Source organism: Bos indicus x Bos taurus, chromosome 23, assembly GCF_003369695.1.
Source record: "Bos indicus x Bos taurus breed Angus x Brahman F1 hybrid chromosome 23, Bos_hybrid_MaternalHap_v2.0, whole genome shotgun sequence".
In the NCBI taxonomy this organism is placed as follows: Eukaryota; Metazoa; Chordata; class Mammalia; order Artiodactyla; family Bovidae; genus Bos; species Bos indicus x Bos taurus.
In genome coordinates, this window is record NC_040098.1 from 32,510,476 (window position 1) to 32,534,204 (window position 23,729).

Below are 23,729 nucleotides of genomic sequence, written 5' to 3' on the forward strand. Positions count from 1 at the left end.
CAAAGAATGTCTGGAGGTTGTAAAGACCTCCCATAATTTACATTTTAAGATAACAGAATTAGCCAGAAGGTTTAATCCAGAGACTGTCCTCAGGCAGGATGCCTTATTGTTATATAATCCTAAGGAATGTAGAAAAAGAAAAAAAAGTTTGTCCTTTCTTCCTCCTTGAGAATTCCAGACCCCTCTCTTCTTGGGGACCCCTAGACTCCTTATCAACCTGCCTAGGAAATGACTCTCTCACTAGTACTTGGCTGGGGTATCAAGTTGTGAGAGTCACTGCACTCAGTGAGTACTTTCTAACCATCGTAAGTCATGCTTACATGCCGTGAAAATCCACCTGTCCTGGGACAGGCTTCTTTATGTGTTCTGCTGGATAGTATTGCTGGGTTATAACTAAGGGAAAATACAACTTACTCTTGGCACCCAAGGGGAATCAACCGCTTCTTACTTGGTAGGCCCTGATCATGTCCAGTTTTTATCTGTGCTATCCATGTGGTCTCGCCTCTGTTTCTTATTCTTCACAAGAATCTATATTTGCTCAAAATTTAAACTAATTTAGTCATCTTCCTCAGCAGAGGTTTTTCACTGTTCCTCCTCCAGTTTTCCTTTTACATATATATGTATTTAATTTATATTTGGAAGCATCCTCCTCTTTTAAGTAAGAATATAGGTAAGCTCAGTCTAATTCTGTACTCCAATGAAGTAATTAGGTATAGCCATGTAGTGTTTAATGATACAGTGTTTGTAATGATCAATGACACTTGGGCCCTTAATTCAGGATTACATAGCAGAAAGTATTTTGTGAATATCTGAAAGTGGATTTTATTTTGTGAGAAAGAAAGTAAAATACTTTTCAAAACATTGAACTAACATAATTTAAGATTATTGAGTGCACTACCCTGGGTTGGGAAGATCCCTGGAGAAGGAAATGGCAGCCCACTCCAGTGTTCTTGCCTGGGAAATCCCATGGACAGAGAAGCCTGGCAGGCTGCAGTCCCTGGGGTCACAGGGACTATGACCCTGGTAGTTAACACAGGGTGGTTAACACAGGGTGGTTAACACAGGGTGTTTTCTATGGTGGTTAACACACACCATAGAAAACCCTTTGTAATACTATTTGTATAACTAAAGACAGTCTAGTATGTTTTTGAAAATTACTGAACAACAGTTTTTTTGGTCACTAGTATCGCTGCAAGATGTAGTTTTGCAGGTGTGACCATAAAGAGTATCTTTTAATCTGCTTTTTTAAAGCTCCCAACAAATTTTAAAGATTAGTTTTTGATCACAAATTATTTTATTTGTAAAGGATGAAGAAACACTGTATGTTCCTAGGAATAGTGATATGGTTCATTATCTAATTTAACACAAACACAGGTTCATTCTCTGAATTAAATTCTTGGGAGAGTCTCTTAAACAATGCCTTGGTATAATATTGAAAAACAATGCCAACTACCTTTTTGCCACGTTTCATGTTTTCAATAGTGTTATTTAAAATATATAATTACCAGTAATAAGCTGGCTTGAACTAAGTACACGTTTTCTATGGAAATTTAAATTTTATCTAGTTAATAGAATACATCCTTAAACACTCTGAATGTTAAGTTGAAGTTCCTGGAGTTTGTGAAGTAAAATAATGGCCACTAATATCTATGTGCAGGTTGAGCTGGAAACTCAAGAATCTTCAGGAATAAAGGTTAATTAGCTTGTATAATAGCTATTAACATGTAATAATTAGGATTTGGATTATGAATATAAGAACAGATGCTTTTGTATGAATGAGAGAGCTGCTTTTTTCTTGTTGTTAATTAATTATTGTTTTGGCTGCGCTGGGTCTTAGTTGTGGCCTTCTGGATCTTTCATTGCAATGCCCGGGCTTCTCTCTAGTTGTGGCCCAGGGACTCAAGAGCGCATAGGTTCAGTAGCAGCATCAACCAGAGACAGGTGGGATCTTAGTTCCTGGACCAAGGGACAGAATTCATGGCCGCTGCATTGTGAGTGGGAAGTCACTGAGAGAGTTAGTTTAATAACAAATTTGTATGACTACGTGACTGGTTCTTTGGGAATAAAAAGGAGAGAAAAATCTAAAATCGTTTTTTATGATTAGATGTACAGTTAAAGAATGAAAGAAGACTGTGGTTATAAATATTTTCAGAAAATAGAATAAGGAAATGGATAAGGACACTGGCAACAATGTATTTATGTCTCCCACAGCTGAGAACTTACATGTGCACATACCTTTGTATCCAAAGGTACATATATAATAATTATAACAATGCAATATGATAAATGATATTGTAGAACTGTGTTTAGAAAGTGCTAAGAGTTTCTCAGCTCAGAATACTGAGGAGTGTGTGTAGCAATAAACATCTAGAAAAATGGTATAGATGATCCTATTTGCAAAGCAAAAAAAAAAAAATAAGACACAGCTGCAGAGAACAAATGTATGAATACAGAGGGAAAAGTAGGGTGAGAGGAACTGGGAGACTGGGGTTGACACACTATCAATACTATGTATAAAACTGATAACTAATGAGAACATACACTACTTAACTGCACTGTGGTGAACTGAATGGGTAGGAAGTCCAAAAAGCAGGGCATATATGTCATGTAAGGCTGATTCATTTTCTTGTAAGGCAGAAATGAACACAACATTGTAAAGCAACTATACTCCAATAAAAACTAATTAAAAAGAAAAGAAAAAATAAGTGAGGACAATGATTAAGGAGGAAGAAATGGTCAGCAAGCTAAACATTACAAGGGATATACGGAAGGATCAAAACACATGGATATCTGATGAACAAAACAAACCAGAAATTGAGGCAGTCCTGAATCATACACAAAGATCACCTGTGAAAAGACATTAACTGAAGATCTGTTTAAAGAATGCCATTCTAATCAGCCCCACCACCATTCTCTCCCACCCCCACTCATCATGCAGACCAATTGGCAGCCAAGGGCATACCTGGAAGCCAAAAAATTAAACTGGTACTTCTCTCTAAGACAACAATCAAATTGACTCAGAAGATTAAGACTTCCCCTAGGGTGTTGGCACCCCTACATAAAGTGTTCCTCATTTACAGCAAGTCCATCTTAATGGTTAACTTTCCACTAACAATGCCCACATCCAATTTTCTCATTTGTAGGCTCCACTTAACTAACCAGCTTTCCCAATTCAGCTACCGCTTTAGGGTAAAGATTGTAGGAAATCAGTCCTATCTCTACAAAAAGAGAGTAATAGTGTATAGACTTAAAATTACAAAAGTTATATTGGTGTCATAATATTTAAATTCATAGACAATCAGTACAATCTTTTGAAAAGACATTCCAGTAAATGTTGCAGCAGGGACAATACTTGCCCAGTGGAAGGGATGGTGAAGTAACACAGTGAGACATAATAGATACTCATATTTCTGGCTGGACTCGAAATATCTAAAATGTTGAGGGGCCCACTTTAAGAAAAAAAGGATACACAGTGATGAATAAAGAGCGGCTGGGTCCTTGAACTGGACTTAAGCTTCAGTTAAATTGTCCTCTAGGTAGGGATGAAGAAACAAAGTGCAGTGAGAATAAAGGGCTTTAAAAATGTCCTGCTTCTTTGCTTGAAACAGTTTTTGGGATGGAGATGCACTAGAGAAGCCAGAGACATTTAGACCAGTTGGTGATGGAGTTGGTGATGGACAGGGAGGCCTGGCGTGCTGCGATTCATGGGGTTGCAAAGAGTCGGACGCGACTGAGCAACTGATCTGATCTGATCTGAATCCTATGTAAAATAGTTCCATTTTCCTCTAACACAACAAGCTGGTCTTGGCTCACTCTCACACTGATAGACATATATCAAGACATCTATTTCTTCCTTTTGTGTCTTTCAGTTCAGTTCAGTCACTCAGTCGTGTCCGACTCTTTGCGATCCCATGAATCGCAGCATGCCAGGCTCCCTGTCCATCACCAACTCCCAGAGTTCACTCAGACTCACGTCCATCGAGTCAGTGATGCCATCCAGCCATCTCATCCTCTGTCGTCCCCTTCTCCGCCTGCCCCCAATCCCTCCCAGCATCAGAGTCTTTTCCAGTGAGTCAACTCTTTGCATGAGGTGGCCAAAGGACTGGAGTTTCAGCTTTAGCATCATTCCTTCCAAAGAAATCCCAGGGCTGATCTCCTTCAGAATGGACTGGTTGGATCTCCTTGCAGTCCAAGGAACTCTCAAGAGTCTTATCCAACACCACAGTTCAAAAACATCAATTCTTTGGCACTCAGCTTTCTTCACAGTCTAACTCTCACATCCATACACGACCACAGGAAAAACCATAGCCTTAACTAGACGGACCTTTGTTGGCAAAGTAATGTCTCTGCTTTTCAATATGCTATCTAGGTTGGTCATAACTTTTCTTCCAAGGAGTAAGAGTCTTTTAATTTCATGGCTGCAGTCACCATCTGCAGTGATTTTGGAGGCCCCCCAAAAATAAAGTCTGACACTGTTTCCACTGTTTCCCCATCTATTTCCCATGAAGTGATGGGACCAGATGCCATGATCTTCATTTTCTGAATGTTGAGCTTTAAGCCAACTTTTTCACTCTCCACTTTCACCTTAATCAAGAGGTTTTTTAGTTCCTCTTCACTTTCTGCCATAAGGGTGGTGTCATCTGCATATCTGAGGTTATTGATATTTCTCCTGGCAATCTTGATTCCAGCTTGTGCTTCTTCCAGCCCAGCGTTTCTCATGATGTACTCTGCATATAAGTTAAATAAGCAGGGTGACAATATACAGCCTTGACATACTCCTTTTCCTATTTGGAACCAGTCTTTAGATACTAATTAATGAAATTTAGCATAACTGCAAGTTATGGAATTTGGGTATCTTCATACACCTTCTTAAAGCTTCCTCATTTTGGTGAATGTGAAAGGAAATCTCAACATGCTACCTTTCTCAAATTGAGACATAAATGATAAATTCTCCCCCTCTCTCCACCTATATTATTGTTTTTCATAAATGATAATTTTGATTTTTTTACTTCTTCATTTACAGCTAAGTCACCTAACCATGATGCATCAGTTACTTCAAATGATTTACCAATTATTCTACACTGGAGGTTCATCTTCTGCGTAATTGTTTAACTAGTAGTCCTGTTTGATCTTTAAGTCTGGTGCACAAATAAAGTTACATAAATGCAAATGTTCATATCTCTTAGAAGTAACAGATTATTAGTTTCAGTTATCTTACTATATAGGCAATGACATTCAAAATGCTCTTTTTCTCTGTTACAGAATTTATACACATGTTAAATTTATGTATATGATCCTATTTAATAATTGGTTATATGTTTCTTGAGGAGTCATATACTCTGTCTGGATGCTGTGGTTTGCACTGATATCTTATTTAATAATTCCAGCAACTCAATTGAAAAGCTATTTCTGCCTTGTAAAAGAAGTAAAATAAAGCACAGAGAAGTAACTCGTCAGAGGACATGTAGGTTGGCAGTGGTGGAGCTTGAGTGCAAAGTCTCTGCTCATTCTTTTTCAGGCCTGACCATATCATGTATGTTGATTTACCAGCATACCACACGTAGAGTGGATGATGAATAAATAATAACCCAGATAGTTAACGTTTGTGACTTCTTGTGCTTCTAGATAAAGAAGACATTTTTTATGGAGTGGGAGAATCAGACATTCAACCCTGACTTCATCTTGATGGGGATTTTTAATTACACGCCCACTCACATCTTTCTCTTCTCTCTGGTCCTGGGCATCTTCACAATGGCGCTCTTGGCAAACACTCTCATGGTCCTCGTCATCTATCTGGACACGCGGCTCCACACCCGCATGTACTTCCTCCTCAGCCAGCTCTCCCTCATGGACCTCATGGTCATCTGCACCACTGTACCCAAGATGGCCCACAGCTACCTGTCTGGCAGGAAGTCCATTTCTGTAGCAGGATGTGAAGCCCAGATCTTTTTCTATGTGTCCCTATTTGGTGCTGAGTGCTTCTTGTTGGCTGTCATGGCCTATGACCGCTATGTTGCCATTTGCTCTCCTCTTCAGTACCACAGTCTCATGAACTGGAAACTTTGTGGACTCCTGGCTGCCTCTTCATGGTTCCTTGGTGCCTTTGATGGGATTGTTGAGTTAGCTGCTACTTTGTCTTTCTCCTATTGTGGATCCCGAGAAATAGCTCAGTTCTTCTGTGATGTCCCAGCACTCCTGCATCTCTCATGCACGGATACTTCCACATTCGAAACACTTATTTTCATCTGTTGTGTAGTAATGCTCCTCCTCCCTTTGTCACTCATCATCATCTCCTACACACGTGTAATTATAACCGTTATTCGCATGAGTTCTGGGGAGGGTCGGCACAAGGCTTTCACTACCTGTACTTCACATCTTATTGTTGTGGGGATGTATTATGGAGCAGCTATGTTCATATATATGAGACCCAATTCTAATCGATCCCCAACCCAGGATAAAATGGTATCGACCTTCTACACTATTCTCACTCCCATGCTGAACCCCCTTATATACAGCCTCCGAAACAAAGATGTGGCCAAAGCATTCAGTAAGGTACTAGGGAAGAGGAAATTTAGAGAACAAATTGGATAATGGTTGCAGGGTTTTTTTTTTTCTTTCCTAACTCCTGTCTCTCTCTCTGGCAAGTTCATTTATTTAAATATAACAAGATTTAGCAACAAATGTACAAATGTATAATTTTTCTAAAATAGTCATCACAGTTGATGAACTCTGGGTACACATTTAGTTTATTGATATATTTTGCATTCATTGAATATTCATTGTGGTTTTAAATATACTCAATGAAGTTTTTGAGAAGTGAATGATTAAGTCAATAAACAGATATACTCCTATTAATAGAACTAAATAATAAAACTCTTTTAAATGCTTTCCCTTATTTTCACAAAACAGATTCTTATTGAAATTCTTATTCAATGATTTATGTACTGAGTTAAATACCACACTTGTCTATTTCATTTTGTCATTAGTTCTTTCAAAATATGACCTAACCAGAGAGTCATGGATATTTGCTCATTTACCAAAAAACTTATTCTATAATAAATACTACTTATTTTGGCCAAAAAGACTTTTTTCTTTTGTTTGACTTCTCTAATACACTGAGCATTTGTGTATCTGAAGATTTCTTATAGCGGAGCCACTTATTTCCAGAGTTTTGACAGATGATGCGGTATCATCAACCTATATTTTATAGGGTTTTTTTTGGTATCCTAAAAATCCACTATGGTATAATGAAATCCCAGGGCTGAGTCCTACACAGAAATTATGATCTATATCATATTTATGTACTGAACCATGATGGGAATATTGTTATTCTTCATATCAGAACATTACCCTTTGAATGTGTGTAGAAAAGTTTCCATGAATTTAGTAGTTATTGCAGTAAAGGTGTAATAATATTATTGTTACATAAGCTGCCTACTTTTTTCTTTGTTTTCCTGATGAACATGGATGGTAACTGAATGAAAATGTTGACTGGTCTTTGATTGCCTTGGTGGGAACCCCATCTCCCATTCTGAGACAATGTACATGGTCTTCCCAAAGGAATATACTCAAATCCAGTAGAAACTCTTCATCTTGGGACAGGTTACAGCACTCAAAGTGAAACACTTTTGTGTCCATAGAAGACCAGATTTCTATGATATTGGTTCTACCTGGGAAATTGGATAAACCTTATAAAGATTGGGATTTCATTATGGAACTTGCATATACTTCTTTAATCTAAACCTGATATTTGGAGTTGCTATACCTGATATTTGGAGTTGCTATAAAAAGATATATCTAAAAATAAGACACTGGTATTAATTTAGTTAAAAAGTAGGGCGGGGGGAAAGTTGTGGCTTCATTTATATGAGGGTGGAGTTGTGAGTCTTATGATTAGATATGTACTCTTACTACAGCCCTTCGTTGATCACCTTAAAACACTGAAACTGACAAGTAAATGGAAAAGGGGACTGTTGAGTTTTCCAAGAATGTGATGAGTATCACTGAGAGTGGATCCTTACAGAAATGATGACACCTACATGAAATATCCTTAAATATTTTTTAATTTTGAAAGAGAAATATTTCACAGTTCTTTCCCTAATAGTTAAGGAATTGTAGAATTTTTTCCCAAGATACAAAACAGGACAATGCCAAAATAGAATTCTTGACATGACATCTTTCCTGATTGAGGCTATAAGGTCACATGATCAAAATAAGTCTTTTAAACTTTCTTCTTTCTTTCATCTGTTTCTCTTTTTTAATATATATCTTTCTGAGATATCATATACTATTAATGAAAAATATATTATAGTTTTAATTTTTTTATATTGACTCCATGGAGGTTTGCTTTGCTTTAGAAAAAGTATCATATTTCTGCTTATATGTGAAGTGGCTACTACAACCTGTAAATTTCATTCATGTGAGCACAGTGTTATCATACTCTTAATTTCTGAAAGCCACAGAAATAGTTGGACCTTGTATACATGTAAACAAAGGTTTAAATTATGTACCAATGAGATGCTAAATCAGCTATGTATATTCAAATGGAAGTTGGCCTGGCTGCATATACTAAAGGCACTCAGTACTCTGCAAGAGTTATTGGAATCCATATCTTAAGAAGAATAAATGGAGAAGAGGGTGGTGGCACTATTTATTTCATATCTAATTTCACATCATGGTAGCTAACATTATTTGGGTGAAACTCTCTGGTACATATTATAATGATGAGTGATGAGCTGAGTTGTACAAACTCTCTGACTACCCTTCATGATGAAAAAAGGCAATAGACCCCAAGAAGGACTTCATTAAGTGTGTTTCTGGTCCAATAATCAGTTTCAGGACATACTGCTTCATCACCATCATCGAAGAGAAACTCTGACTGACCTCACAGATTCTAATCATGCTGAGTCACTTCAGTCATATCTGACTCTTTGTAACCCTTTGGACCATAACCACCAAGCTCCTCTGTCTGTGAGAATTTCCCACCAAGTATACTGGAGCAAGTTGCCATGCTTGGATGTTCTCTTTGTGATCCCTCCAGGGGATCTTCCAGGCTTAGGGATCCAACCCATGTCTCCTATGTCGCAGATTCTAAACGAACTTTTATTTGTACCAAAAGGTATGGATACTCTGCTGGGTGCAGGCAGTGGAACCCATAAGGAATAAGCTGAGGGCCACCACTGTTCCACTGAAAACCTGTATGGAGTCAAGTATTTGGATAGTTACAGACCCAGATAGTAAATATATCCAGGTTTCCAAGAAAAACGAATAAACACAGGAGAATACTTGCCCCTAGAGTAGCTCAAAAAACCCTGCTTTTCTCTGTTCCACTCCCTGGGCAGGAGTGCTGGTACTAGTAGGTCACTAATAAGGACAGGTACTGGGCTATGGTGAGACTACAGAGAACCTTAGCGTGAATGGGGAAAGGGTTAAATATCTCCTTTTCAGTATTTTTAGTGAGGGACAATAGATTCTGCCAGTAAACAGTTTTTTCTAGAGAGGATGTTAGATGGATGGTTTAGAACAAGAGTGCCTCTACATTTTCAGGGAATGCTTTCTCTCTCCTCCCCTTATGGCTTATAGGGATTCCTCACCAGGAGAGGTAAGTGTACAGGGCTGAAGTTATCCATGAACATAATCAGGAAAGGGCAGAAAGACCCCTTGGCCAGCTATTATGTTATATGACAGTTTTTTCCCCTATTATGCACTTTAATACAATTCCATGACAATTAAATTGAGATAATGGAGGGGGCTCATATTACGGAAGTCATAAATGTGTATTTATTTGACAGTAGCTTCTGAGATAATTTCTTCCAGGCTACTCTGATCTGAGGGTGGGTGGTGGTAAGCCCTGCACTGTTCACCTTTGATCTTGAGGGTTGGCATAAATACTGATATCTCCACTGAGGTTAAACAAATATGCAAGCTTTAGAATTTTCAGACTCCATCAAGCTAACTTTAAAGTGACTATTTCCTCACCATGACATAGTAAAGCTGAAAAAGACCTCTATATTCCATCACTAATCAGGTGTAGTTGTCGAGGTCCAGAGATATGAAATGGTTTTTATCAAAGTCACAGGTTTATGATGATTACATAAACACATCAAAGATAGCTTGAAAATTTAGGTAACTTACCACACCAGTATTCAAAGTTAGAGAGGACGTCAACACAGTCTAACATAATTAAACATAGTTGTTTCTATAGGGGTCACTTTTTTTCTGATCCAATATAATATTGCTTAAAGATTCCTATTTGAACTTGTAAATTTACCTGTCTATTGAATGAGGTTGTATAAAGTCATTTCCAGCTATATCTTTCATTATCAGATTTGTAACATATATGACAAATCTTATAGGTTTCAAGATGTTTCCATATAATCTAAAATTTATTCTGAGTTTTCTGATGTTCTCCGATATCATTTGGAGTGGAACACCATTTCAGACAGGTGATTACTAGCAACTTCAGTTCTCTGCTTCAAGTTCAAGAGAGAGGTACTATTCTTAGAAAAAGAAATTATTCGGGGACTCACTAAATGAGGTGTCTTGTGGGGGCTGAAAAATTTTAATGAGCATGCAAAATTGAAGACCCCACTTAAATAGCTACCTAACTGGAAAAGTATTTTATATGGTTCCTTGGACCGAAGAGCAAAGTGCCAACTAGTGAAAGGTAGAAGCTGTCCTGATTAGCAAACTCAAAAGGACAGAACTGTTTGGTCACTTTGGTGACATCTGACAGAGAAATAAATCTAAGGGTAATAAATACACTTGAGAAACCAGTTAGCATGTAAACATTCCATGCTAATTAATATAATAGTAGAGCATGTGCTAGGGCTGTTGTTGAAGGAAAGTTACATGGCTCAAAATAGCCTGGAGTTCAAACTCCCCTCTAGATCCTCCCCACCATTCTATGTAAAACAAAGAACTCTCTCACCCGAAGAAAAAAAATGGACATTAACGTTGATTACGCCCAGCTCCCAGCTGGTCCAGCCTCTGGCCGATCTCCAAAATTCCTTACCCCATCAGTTTAACTCTGAACAACCTTGGAGAAGAATAGGCCCCCTTAAGACAGTAACTTTCCACATACATGCCTATATATACTTACTCTTTTCTTGGATAAGTGCAGCAGCTCGCTAATCTGACTGCTGCCCCTTCTCACCTCATTAAAGGTGATCTGTTCCTGTAAAGTGCTGGTCTCATTCTTTTTCTGAACCTTGTCTTCTCTAACTCCCTTACCTTACAGTTGCAACATAAATGTTGCCTTGTACTGTGTCACTGCTTAAAGTGAAAATCAAATCACTACAAATGTATGTACATTTGTAATTAAAAGTGCTTTTTTCCTTATGAATCTAGACTATTTTACATAGAAAATAATCTAATAATCATCTTAATAACTAGACCATAAGAGATTATTTCATCAACTGATTTTACATTAGACTTCTTTGAATGCACTGAGTCAGACTAGAATATTTCTCTTTTTAAAAGCCAATAATAGCAATACTGTATAGTTCTCAGTAACCAACTGAATCATCTAATCAAGTTTCATAACTTTCTAAATAACAAATTAGCAAATAACAATAAAACTGAAACATATTGTTATTTTTTGCATTAATTTATTTTTAAAAAGTGCTTTATTATTTTAAAATATTTTAATTATGCATAGTACAAAAGGAATGATATAAGAAGTATGGACACATTCCCATATGAGAGTTTATCTTAGCCTGATGAATTTATTCCTTTTCCTGTTTTTAATGAAATGAGATTCCAGCTAGAGTTAATGCTCTTTGGGTAACTCCTCACCATCATACCATGAACCTCTTACATTTCCTGCCATAATCACAGACTTGAAGTTTTGATGACGTATTACCAGCAATGGTACTATATTTTGCTGAATGTGTACATCTTCATAAAAATTACATAATATGATACAATAGGTATTATACTCTACACATAATTCTTCAACTTGCATGTTTCACACGTTATGTTTTCTAAAATTAACTTACTTTGATACGTCAAGTCTATTCACATGAATCTTTAAATACTTATACAATATCCCACTGGATAAATATACCATCAACTTATTCATGCATACTCCTATTGATGGATATTTGGATTGCTATATGTTCTATGTCATTATAAATAATAATTGCAATGAATTCAAAGACTCTCTGGTGTCCATTCTCAGAAAACTGGAAATAACAGTAGGAGATAGTTCCATGGACAAATAAATCTACTGAGCAGGCATGATTTTATGGATAGTGGGACAGATGATACCCAGTAATTAAAGGGTAGCTCAGGTCACAGGGGCGTTTTTTGTGTTCCATTGTGCAACATTAAGTCTCTATGAATCCAGTAAAGAGCCTCTTTTCAAGTATTCTTTCCCTGGAAATGGAGAGAAGCTTAATAGAGCATCTCCATTTAACACAGACCCTGTATGCACCATTGGACCTGGTATCACAAAGCCCAGTTACAGAGCAACTTGCTCAATACTCTGAATCACCTATGAAGTAGCTTAATTGGGTTGGGGGTCAGGGGAGGGAAATAAAATAAGGTAGGTGGAATTTTGGTAAGCCTCCATCTATCCTTCATTTGTCACTTGTAGGGAGAGGCTCTCCAACTATCCTTACTCATAGAGTTACTTGGGCTTCTGAGTGTTTACTGGACTTCCCCCTCTATGGGTCCTTCTCAAAGAAATGAGACAACTCCACATTTCCTGGTGACTGGATGAACTAACACATTTTCCCAAACTGTCCAATTGATGATAAGTATCAGGCATTTGAGCTTTTAAAGACTAGTGTCAAGCAGGAAATTTTAGGGAGAGTCATAAAGAGAGAGAAGTAAGAACTACTGTCAAAAGGAAAAAGAGATCAATAGTGACTGGTGATATCTATTTTAAGACAATGTGTGGTCATTCTTGATCATTTGAAATATTCCCTCAAAAAATAATAACGATAAAGTGGTACAAATAGGGAAAATCCTTCATTATTTCATAAATTATCTCAAGCTCTATGCTGATGAATTAATAAATAATTGTGTTCCTTTTCTTAGCCATACCTCTGGCAGCAAGCCTATGCATTATATGGAAACTGTTTAAAGAAGAACAAGCATGTTTTGGGCTTATTAGTAGTTTAATCTCAAAGTGTCAACTGACCAAAAAAATATGAGCGACTAAAAAAGTTTATTGAACAAGTTTTGCCATGGAATAGAGAACAGTGGAATCCAAGGACCAAGATGGCATTGTTAATTTTGCAAAGGGTAGAGCCTGCACAATAGAATCAACTGGGGAGATTCAGAAAATAATGCCTGGCTTCTTCCAAAGAGATTCTAATTTAATGAGTTTATAAAAGTCTGGTCTAGATAACATTTTCAAGTTTCTTCAAAAGATTCTAATAAGTGTCTAAATTTGAGAACCACTGGGATAGAGGTTGATAGAGAAATTGTTAAGATTTTAAAAGCCAGACATAGGTGAATATTTCAAGCAATCTACATTAATAATGATGAAAGAAACAGATCACCCCCTACTACTTGGTATAAAAAGAAACAAAGCTTATCTTGGAATCAGGAAAAATTACATTGAGAACCTCAGGAAAAATTGAAGATAACATCATCAATGTAATTAAAAGCAAGGGACTAAGTCCCTGTGGACAAAGAAATTTAACTTGGGAAAAAAAACAAACAAACTAGGATTTAAGCCTTTTTATTAGTCAGTGTTCTTGTATTTTCCTGGGAAACACCAGAAGGTAGGTTGGAAAAAATAAGTTTAAATCACAAAATACCTAGCACTTTCTGGGTTTCAATGAAGCAGAAAGAGATGAAAATCTGTTAGATACTTCCAAAGCAATAGATATATTTCCATCTTACCTTAATTCATCCCGTATTAAAACTTGAGTAATATTAGTTTTGACTATGTCTTAGGTTCTTTTTAAAGGGTGTGCCTGGAGAATCCCATGGACGGAGGAGCCTGGTAGGCTGCAGTCCTTGGGGTCACTAAGGGTCGGACACGACTGAGCAACTTCACTTTCACTTTCACGCGTTGGAGAAGGAAATGGCAACCCACTCCAGTGTTCTTGCCTGGAGAATCCCAGGGACGGGGGAGCCTGGTGGGCTACCGTCTATGGGGTCGCACAGAGTTGGACACGACTGAAGCGACTTAGCAGCAGCAGCAGGTGAACACAGGAGAAGGCAATGGCACCCCACTCCAGTACTCTTGCCTGGGGAATCCCATGGACGGAGCAGCCTGGTGGGCTATAGTCCATGGGGTCGCTAAGGGTCGGACACGACTGAGCGACTTCACTTTCACTTTTTCGTTTTCATGCATTGGAGAAGGAAATGGCAACCCACTCCAATATTCTTGCCTGGAGAATCCCAGGGACGGAGGAGCCTGGTGGGCTGCCATCTATGGGGTCACACAGAGTTGGACACGACTGAAGCAACTTAGCAGCAGCAGCAGCAGGTGAACACAAGGCATTATTATAATTTGACTGTTCTATCATGTATACTAGGTTAAAACTCATTTAGAGAATCTTTTCATGGATCTATTTCATTAATGCAGCACTTTTTTCCTCTCTAAGAAGCACATATTCAACTCTGTATAAAGCACAATTCTGTTTTATTAAAATAGTATTTTTTAAATGTAAGACAATACATTTTGGTGGTCTATATTCCAGTTTAAAGAATAAATCATTATACAAAATGATAGGATAAAATTAAACATGGAAATTAATATATATTTTAGGGGTTGAATCGTGTGCCTCAAAATTTATATGTTGAACTCTCTGTACTTCACAATGTGACCTTATTTGAAGCTATGGTCCTTACAGAGGTAACCAAGCTAACAGGAGTTCACTAGGGGAAGTATTAATTCAAATAATTTGTGTCTTTATAAAAAGAGGAAAATTGGACACAGACACAGTGAGATTGCCATGTGAAGATGAAGGACACATCAGAGTTATTTTTCATAAGTCAGGGAATACCAAAGATTGCCAGCAACCACCAGAAGTTAGATGAGAAGCATTGAACTGATTCTTCCTTGCAACCTTCAGAAGAACCAGATTTGCTGACTCCTTGATCTAACACTTCTAGCTTTCAGAACTGTGAGAGAGTAAGTTTTGATTGTTTAGCCCTCCTAGTTTTTGGCATCTTGTTATGGCAGTCTAACAGACTAATACAGAGATTAAATACCAAAAGTATAACAATGGCAATGATTGAGATATTTGAATGGTTAAGATATTATATTTTCTGAGCACATATATTTTAATTAAGCATTTTGTTGAGTTATCTTTTATTATCTTTGCAACAATCTTGAGAAATGACATTAATTACTATAGAATTTTGTTAAAAAAAAAAATAGATTCCTGATAATATCACTGTCTGATCTCAGAGTCCCAGTTCAGCTCTCTGTTGTAAGAGCAGTAGAAGAGACCATACGACTGAGTTCAGCGAGTGGGGAGCCGATTATCTATTAAAATGAAGTAGACTTAATGAGGATGATCTGGTTGTTCTAGAGTTGGATTCAAGGAATAAATTTTAAAAGTTGGAAACGCCTTGGAGACCAAAGCTTATTCTTCTTGAGGGAAGTAACCTAAGCCAATATCTCACATTAGAAATGTCTGGGGATGAAAGAGTAGAATTCTCAGGGATTGTGTTAAAAAACAATGAGAGGAAACCTCTTTTGCAGTATCCTGAACCCCAAAATAAATAGTTGTCACTGGATTTTCTCACAGTTGGGAACCTGTGGAAGTCTCTGATGAGAAGTATGACATAACGGTACTAGAATAATCAGGGATATTGTATCCACAGGTTGGAAAATAAAGGATTTATTTTATTGGAAATTTAATGATACTAGGAGAGGCAGAGGAAATTTTCAGACATAGAAGTTTGTCTTCCAACATGTACTAGCTTTTCTGTATATGGAATACCATACAAAGATCATCGTTGAAGCAGGAAGATAGACTACAGCAGTGACTCTCAAACATTAGCCATCATCCAGATCACCTGGAGGCTTATTGAGACATTTCTGATTCAGTAGGTCTGGAGTGGTACCTGGGAATGTGAATTTCCCAAAAGTTCCCAGGTGATAGTAATGCTAGACTTGGTCAGGGGATCACACTGTGAGATTCACTGTGTTAAATGAGTACTTTCTAACCATCTTTACATTATGCTTATGCACCAGGAAAATCCACCTGTCCTATGGCAGGCTTATGACTGTGTTCCACTGGAGGATGGTGGTGCTGGGTTATAACTAAGGGAAAATACAAGTTGGTCTGGCATCCACAGAAGAATTGACCTGTTCATACTTGGTATGCCCTGATTGTGTCTAAATCTTTAATCTGTGCTCTCCATGTGGCCTCGCCTCTGTTCTTCTTCCTCACAAGTGTTGATTTTTGCTCAGAATTTAAACTAATCCAGTCATCTTCCTCAACAGAGGTTTCTCTCTGTTCCTCCTCTCTGTTCCTTCCTTTTACATATGAAGTGAAGTGAAGTGAAGTGGCTCAGTCATGTCCGACTCTTTGCAACCCCATGTACTGTAGCCTACCAGACTCCTCCATCCCTTTTACATATATATGTATTTAATTTATTTTTGAAAGCATCCTCCTCTTATAAGTAGGAATATAGGTAAGTTCAGTCTAATTCTGTACTCTAATGAAGTAATTATGCATAGTCATGTAGTGTTTAATGATAGTGTTGGTGATCATCATTGACACATGGGCCCTTAATTGAGGATTACATAGCATAAAGCATTTTGTGAGCATGTGGATGGGAATTTACTTTTGTGATAAAGAAAGCAAAATAATTTACAAAAGATGGAACTAAGATAATTTTAATTTTTGAGTGTATTAGGTTTTATATACTAATACGTGTTACTATTCATATAACTAAAGACAGCCTATGATGTTCTTGAAAATTATTGAACCACAATTTCTTTGGCCACTAATATTACTGCAAGATTAGTTTTGCAGGTGCGACCATGCAGAGATGTTTTAATCAGTTATTTCTTAAAGCTCCCTAGCAAATTTTAAAAGATTAGTTTTTGATCACAAATTCTTACATTTTTAAGGGATGAAGAAACACTACATATTTCCATTATGTACTGATATGTACACAAACATCTACACAGACACAGGTACAGTCCCTGAATTAAGTAATTCTTGAGAGACATAGCTAAATAATGCCTTTGTATGGTAATGAAAAGCAATGTCAACTGCCTTTTTGGCTTATTTCAATGTTTTCAATACTGTTATTTAACGTATATAACAAAGAGTAAATATGCTGGCTTGAGTGAAGTACAAGCTTCCTATGGAAAATTAAAATTTATTTAATAAATCAAGTACATCCTTGAACACTCTGAGTTGAAGTTTCTAGAGTTTGTGAAATACAATTATGGCCAGTAATATATATGTGCAGGATATGCTGGAAATAAAAGAATCTTCAAAAATAAAAGGTAATTATGTTGTATAGTAACAATCAACATATGATAATTAGGATTTGGGTTATGGGTGTAAAACCTGATGCTTTTGTATGAATGACAGCATAAGTTTTTATGACAAAGTGTATGACTGTGCTACTAGACTTTGGGAATAAAAAAGAGTGAAGAATCAAGAATTGTATTTTATGATTACTGAGATGGACAATGAAGGAATTAAGGAAGACTATGGTTATAAATATTTTCAGAAGACAGAATAAAGAAATGGGCAAGGGCTGGTAATAACGTATTTATATCTCATAGAGGTGAGAACATGCATTGCATATACCTTTGTATTCAAAAGTACATATGTAATAATGATAACAATACAATTTGATAAGTGCTGGTATAGAGGTATGTTTAGAAAATGGAAGGAGCTCTCAAACTCAAGAATACTGAGGAGACTATGTAGCAATAAATAAGGACAATAATTAAGAGGGAATAGATGGTTAGCAAGCTAAATATTACAAGGGATACACGGAAGGATCAAAACACATGGAAATCTGATGAACAAAATAAACCAGAAATTGAGGCAGTCCTGAATCACTCACAAAGATTCCCCTGTGAAAAGACATTAACTGAAGATCTGTTTAAAGAATGCTGTTCCAATCACCCCACCACCATGCTCCCTTACCCTCACTCATCATGCAGAGCAGTTGGCAGCAAACAGCATACCTGGAAGCCAAACAAATGAAACTGGTACTTCTCTCTAGGACAACAATCAAATTTACTCAGAAGATTAAGGCTTCTCCTAGGGTGTTGGCACCCCTACATAAAGCTCTCCTTAATTAGGTATACAGCAAGTCCATCTTAATGGTTAACTCTCCACTTACAACGTCCACATCTAATCTTTTCATTTGCATGCTCCACTTAAGTAACCAGCTTTCACAATTCAGCTACCCCTTCAGCACAGAGGTCTGTAGAAAATCAGTCCTAGCTCTATAAAAAGACAATAATTTGTGCTCCTAAGATTTACATAGACTTAAAATTACAAAAATTGCACTAGGGTTACAGTATTTAAGTTGATAGACAACCAGTACAATCTTTTGAAAATATATTCTAATAAATGTTACCAACAGGGACAATGTTTCTGTGGAAATGATGGTGAGGTAACACAATGAGAGATATTAGATGCTCATATTTCTTATGAATCCAATAAAAAGAGAAATAGAATTTTAGTATTTTACAACTTATAGAGATAATACAAGAAAAGCAGTCTCTGAATGAAAGAATTGCACAGGCCTTTCACCAATGAAGGGATGAGAGCAAAGGCAGGCCAGTTCTGGCTGGGTTTGAAATATTTCAAACCTTAAGAGAAAAAGGATACACAACGTTGAATAAAGAACTGCTAAGTCCTTGTATCAGAGAAAGCAATGGCACCCCCCTCCAGTACTCTTGCCTGGAAAATCCCATGGACGGAGGAGCCTGGTAGGCTGCAGTCCATGGGGTTGCTAGGAGTCGGACACAACTGTGACTTCACTTTCAGTTTTCACTTTCATGCATTGGAGAAGGAAATGGCAACCCACTTCAGTGTTCTTGCCTGGAGAATCCCAGGGACAGAGGAGCCTAGTGGGCTGCCGTCTATGGGGTCGCACAGAGTCAGACGCGACTGAAGTGACTTAGCAGCAGCAGCAGCAGCAGCAGGTCCTTGTATTGGACTTAAGCTTCAGTTAAATCCTCTTCTTGATAAGGATGAAAATACATAAAAGAGATATGAGAATGAGGAGGTTTAAAAATGTGTTACTTCTTTGCCTGAAAAATTTCTTGGGATGAACTAGAGAAGCCAAAGACATTTAGACCAGGACCACTGAAAATTGGCTTCAACAGCATTTTGGAGTAAAAGCATGAAACCTGTCCAATCTTTAAACACAGTTGGGTTGAGGCAGCAGTGGGCAGCATGACAGAAGACCTTTCCTTTAGTGACAAAATAATTATGTCATGAGGTTGTCGTGGAAGGATTCCTCTTCCTTGATGTTTCAACAACATAAAAAGCTGTCTCTGTTTACTCTGCTTTTGTCTAATCTTTTGTAAAACAATTCCTCTTTTCCCCAAACAGAACAAACTGTTCTCGGCTCACTCTCACACTGATAGACATATAAGACATTTGTTTGTTTCTTTTGTCTCATTAGATACTGATTTAAGAATTTGGCAGACTCACAGGTTATATAATTTCCGAACCTTCTTATATACCTTCTTAAATTTTCTTCATTTTGGTGAATGTGAAAACTAGTCTTAAGATACTACCTGTCTCAAACTGAGACATAAACGCTTGTTTTACCTCTGCCTTCCATCCGTCTTGCTTTCTTCATAAATGATGATTTTGATTTTTCATTTCCTCATCTGCAACTAAGTTGCCTATTCATAATGCATAGACTCCTTGAAATTATTAACCAGTTATTCTGCATTAGAAGGTCATCTTTTGTATAGTTGTATAACTAGTAGTCCTATTTGTGCTCTAAGTTTGGTGCACAAATAAAATTACATAAATGGAAATGTAATATCTCTACAACTAATAACAGATTATTAGTGGTTAAGAATCCACATTCCCATTGCAGGAGACATGGGTTCTATCCCTGATCCGGGAAGATTCTACATACCATAGGGCAACAAAGACCATGAGCCCCAACTACTGAGCCCAGGCACTGCAACTACTAAAGCCTGTGTACCCTAGAACCCCTGCTCTGCAACAAGAGAAACCATTGCAATGAGAAGGCCATTCACTGCAATGAAGTGTACCTCTGGCTCACCACAATTAGAGCAAGCCTTGGTGCAGCAACAAAGATCCAGGGCAGCCATAAATCATCAATAATTAAAAAAAAAATATATATATATATATATTTTTAAAAGCTATTTATACTATGTAAAGGAAAAATGAGAACATACAGAAATAACCTGTCAGAGCAGGTTGGTGGAGGTTGAGTGTGGTTAACTCCACCTGACTGCAAAGCCTCTGCTCTTCTTTCCCAGTCCTGACATACCATGTATGTTGGTTTACCAGGGTACCACACATAGAGTGGGCAGTGTATAAATAATTATCCAGATATGTAATGTTTATAACTTCTTGTGGTTCTAGATACAGAAAATATTCATCATGGAATGGGACAATCAGACATTCAACCCTGACTTCATCTTGATGGGAATTTTTAGTTACACGCCCACTCACATCTTTCTCTTCTCTCTGGTCCTGGGCATCTTCACAATGGCGCTCTTGGCAAACACTCTCATGGTCCTCGTCATCTACCTGGACACGAGGCTCCACACCCCCATGTACTTCCTCCTCAGCCAGCTCTCCCTCATGGACCTCATGCTCATCTGCACCACTGTACCCAAGATGGCCCACAGCTACCTGTCTGGCAGGAAGTCCATTTCTGTAGCAGGATGTGAAGCCCAGATCTTTTTCTATGTGTCCCTATTTGGTGCTGAGTGCTTCTTGTTGGCTGTCATGGCCTATGACCGCTCTGTTGCCATTTGCTATCCTCTTCAGTACCACAGTCTCATGAACTGGAAACTCTGTGGACTCATGGCTGTCTCTACATGGATTCTTGGTGGCTTTGATGGGATTGTTGATGTAGCTGCTACTATGTCTTTCTCCTATTGTGGATCCCGAGAAATAGCTCAGTTCTTCTGTGATGTCCCAGCACTCCTGCATCTCTCATGCATGGATACTTCCACATTCGAAACACTTATTTTCATCTGTTGTGTAGTAATGCTCCTCCTCCCTTTGTCACTCATCATCATCTCCTACACACGTGTAATTATAACAGTTATTCGCATGAGTTCTGGGGAGGGTCGGCACAAGGCTTTCACCACCTGTACTTCACATCTTACTGTTGTGGGGATGTATTATGGAGCAGCTATGTTCATATATATGAGACCCACTTCTAATAGATCCCCAACTCAGGACAAGATGGTGTCAGCCTTCTACACCATTCTCACTCCCACGCTGAATCCCCTTATATACAGTCTCCGGAACAAAGATGTGGCCAAAGCATTCAGTAAGGTACTAGGGAAGAGGTAATCTAGAGAATAAAATGGATTAGTGGTTTACAGAAATTTTTTTCTGTCTTAACTCTTCTCTCTTTAAATTCATTTATTAAAAAAAAAAACAATTCAGCAAAAAGTGTATAAACTATTTCCTAAATTAGGCATCAGACTTGATAGACTCTGGGTATACATTCAGTTAATTGATATATTTTGCATTCACTGTACATTCATTTTGGTTTTAAGCGTACTTAATGAAATTCTTGAGAAGTGAGTAATTAAGTTAATAAAGTTTCACTCCCCTTTCTAGAACTAAATAATAAACAAAATTTTCCTAAATGATTTTCCTTATTTTCAAAATCCAAAATCTTATTTAAATGCTTCTATAATGACTTATGCACTGAGTTAGCTACCACACTTGCCTATTTCATTTTGTTATTAGCTCTTTCAAAATATAGGCTAACCAGAGAGGCACAGATATTTGTTCATTTACAAAAAAAAAAAAAAGTTGTCCTATAATAAATATTACTTATTTTTACTTATTTTGACAGAGAAGGCTTTTTTCTTGTGTTTGACTTCCCTGATATACTGAGCATCTGTACACCTGAATAATTCTTATAGTGGAACCACTTATATTCCAGAGTTTTGGCAGATAATACCGTATCATCAAACTATACTTTGTATATATTATAAGTCTTGTAAGTTTCATGATGCCTGGTTATAATCCAAAATTAATTCTGAGTTCTCTGATGTTCTCTGACATCATCTGGGGTGACCACCATTTCAGACAGGTGATCACAGGCAACTTTGGTATCTGCTTCAAGCTCAGGAGAGAGGTACTATTATTTTAGAAAAAAAGAGTGTTCAGGGACTCATTAAATGTAGTGTCTTGTGGGGACTGAAAAGTTTTAATGAGCGTGGCAAAGTTGAAGAGCCAGGCAGTCTAGATAAGTAACTACCTAATTGGCAAGGTATAAAACTTTACACGGTTTCTTGGGACCAAGGGGCAAAGTGCCAACTAGTGAAAGGTAGAAATTATCATGATTAGCAAACTTAAAAGGACAAAGTTGTTTGATTACTTTGGTGACTTTTGACAGAGAAATAAGTCTAGGGATAATAAATAGGCTTGGAAAACCAGTTAACACATAAGCATTTCATGCTAATTAATACAATAGCAGGGCATGTGCTAGGGCTGTTGTGACACAAATGTTGCCTCATATGAGCCTAATCTAACTGTGTAGATGTAAAATCACATCGCTACAAATATATGTGCATTTGGAATTAAAAATATTTTTTTCTGATGAATCTAGATTATTTCACATAAAAAATAATCTAATAATCATCTGCACAGTTAGATCATAAGAGATCATTTATTCCATCAACTGATTTTACATTAGACGTCATTGAATACGTTGAGTCAGACTAGGATGTTTCTCTTTTTGAAAACCAATCAATAGGGACTTCTCTGGTCATCTAGTGGTTAAGAACCTGCCTCTTAATGCAGAGGACATGGGTTAGATCCCTGGTCTGGGAACTGGTATCCCACATACTGTGAGGCTACTAAGCCCTTGTGCCACAACGATTGAGCCTGTGCACAACAGTGAAGACCCAGCACAGCCAAAATAAATAAATTATAATGTTTAAAAAAAAAGATGAGAAAGCAACACTGTGTAATTCTCATGAAACATCTAATCAAGCTTCAAAGGCACTAAATAACTAAATTAGCAAATAGTAATATTGAAATATATTGTTACTCCTAGCATTAACTTATTATTTTGAAAAGTGTTTTACATTTTAAAATATTTTAATGATACGTGGTAAAAAGGGAATGATAAAATAAATATGCAGATATCCCACACAGAAGATATTTTATCTTAACCTGATGACTGTATTTCTTTGCCTATTTTTAATGACACTACATTTCAGCTAGAGTCGATGCCCTGTGTGTAATTCCCCACAATCATACCATTCACTTCTTACCTTCCCTGCCATAATCACAGACTTGAATTTGTGGTTAAATATTTCCAACAATGATATTATATTTTGCTGAATGTATTCATAAAAATTATACAATGTGATTCAGAGATATTTATACTTTATACATTAGTTGTTATACTCTACACATAATTCTTCAACTTGCATGTTGAATCAAGTTCATTCATGTCAATTTTTAAGCACTTGTACAATATCCCACTGGATAAATATAACATCAACTTATTTCTGCATGCTCCTATTGATGAATATTTGGGTTGATATACATTCTACATCATTACAAATAACAATTGCAATG

At 37.2% G+C, this 23,729-nt stretch overlaps 2 protein-coding genes across 2 annotated transcripts; both read left to right on the forward strand.

Moving 5' to 3' along the window:
• The first annotated feature begins 4,767 nt into the window (after window positions 1-4,767).
• On the forward strand, window positions 4,768-8,271 carry LOC113881637 (olfactory receptor 2M3-like). The gene has a single exon (XM_027524715.1). The coding sequence runs from the start codon at window positions 5,644-5,646 to the stop codon at window positions 6,589-6,591; it is 948 nt and encodes a 315-aa protein (XP_027380516.1). The 5' UTR covers window positions 4,768-5,643; the 3' UTR covers window positions 6,592-8,271.
• A 12,067-nt stretch (window positions 8,272-20,338) lies between these two features.
• On the forward strand, window positions 20,339-21,932 carry LOC113881652 (olfactory receptor 2M2-like). The gene has a single exon (XM_027524726.1). The coding sequence runs from the start codon at window positions 20,550-20,552 to the stop codon at window positions 21,474-21,476; it is 927 nt and encodes a 308-aa protein (XP_027380527.1). The 5' UTR covers window positions 20,339-20,549; the 3' UTR covers window positions 21,477-21,932.
• Window positions 21,933-23,729: the final 1,797 nt, after the last annotated feature.

Excerpts from the sequence above, each read along its gene's own strand:
- LOC113881637 (XM_027524715.1), top strand. The coding sequence starts at position 5,644 with ATGGAGTGGGAGAATCAGACATTCAACCCTGACTTCATCTTGATGGGG.
- LOC113881652 (XM_027524726.1), top strand. The coding sequence starts at position 20,550 with ATGGAATGGGACAATCAGACATTCAACCCTGACTTCATCTTGATGGGA.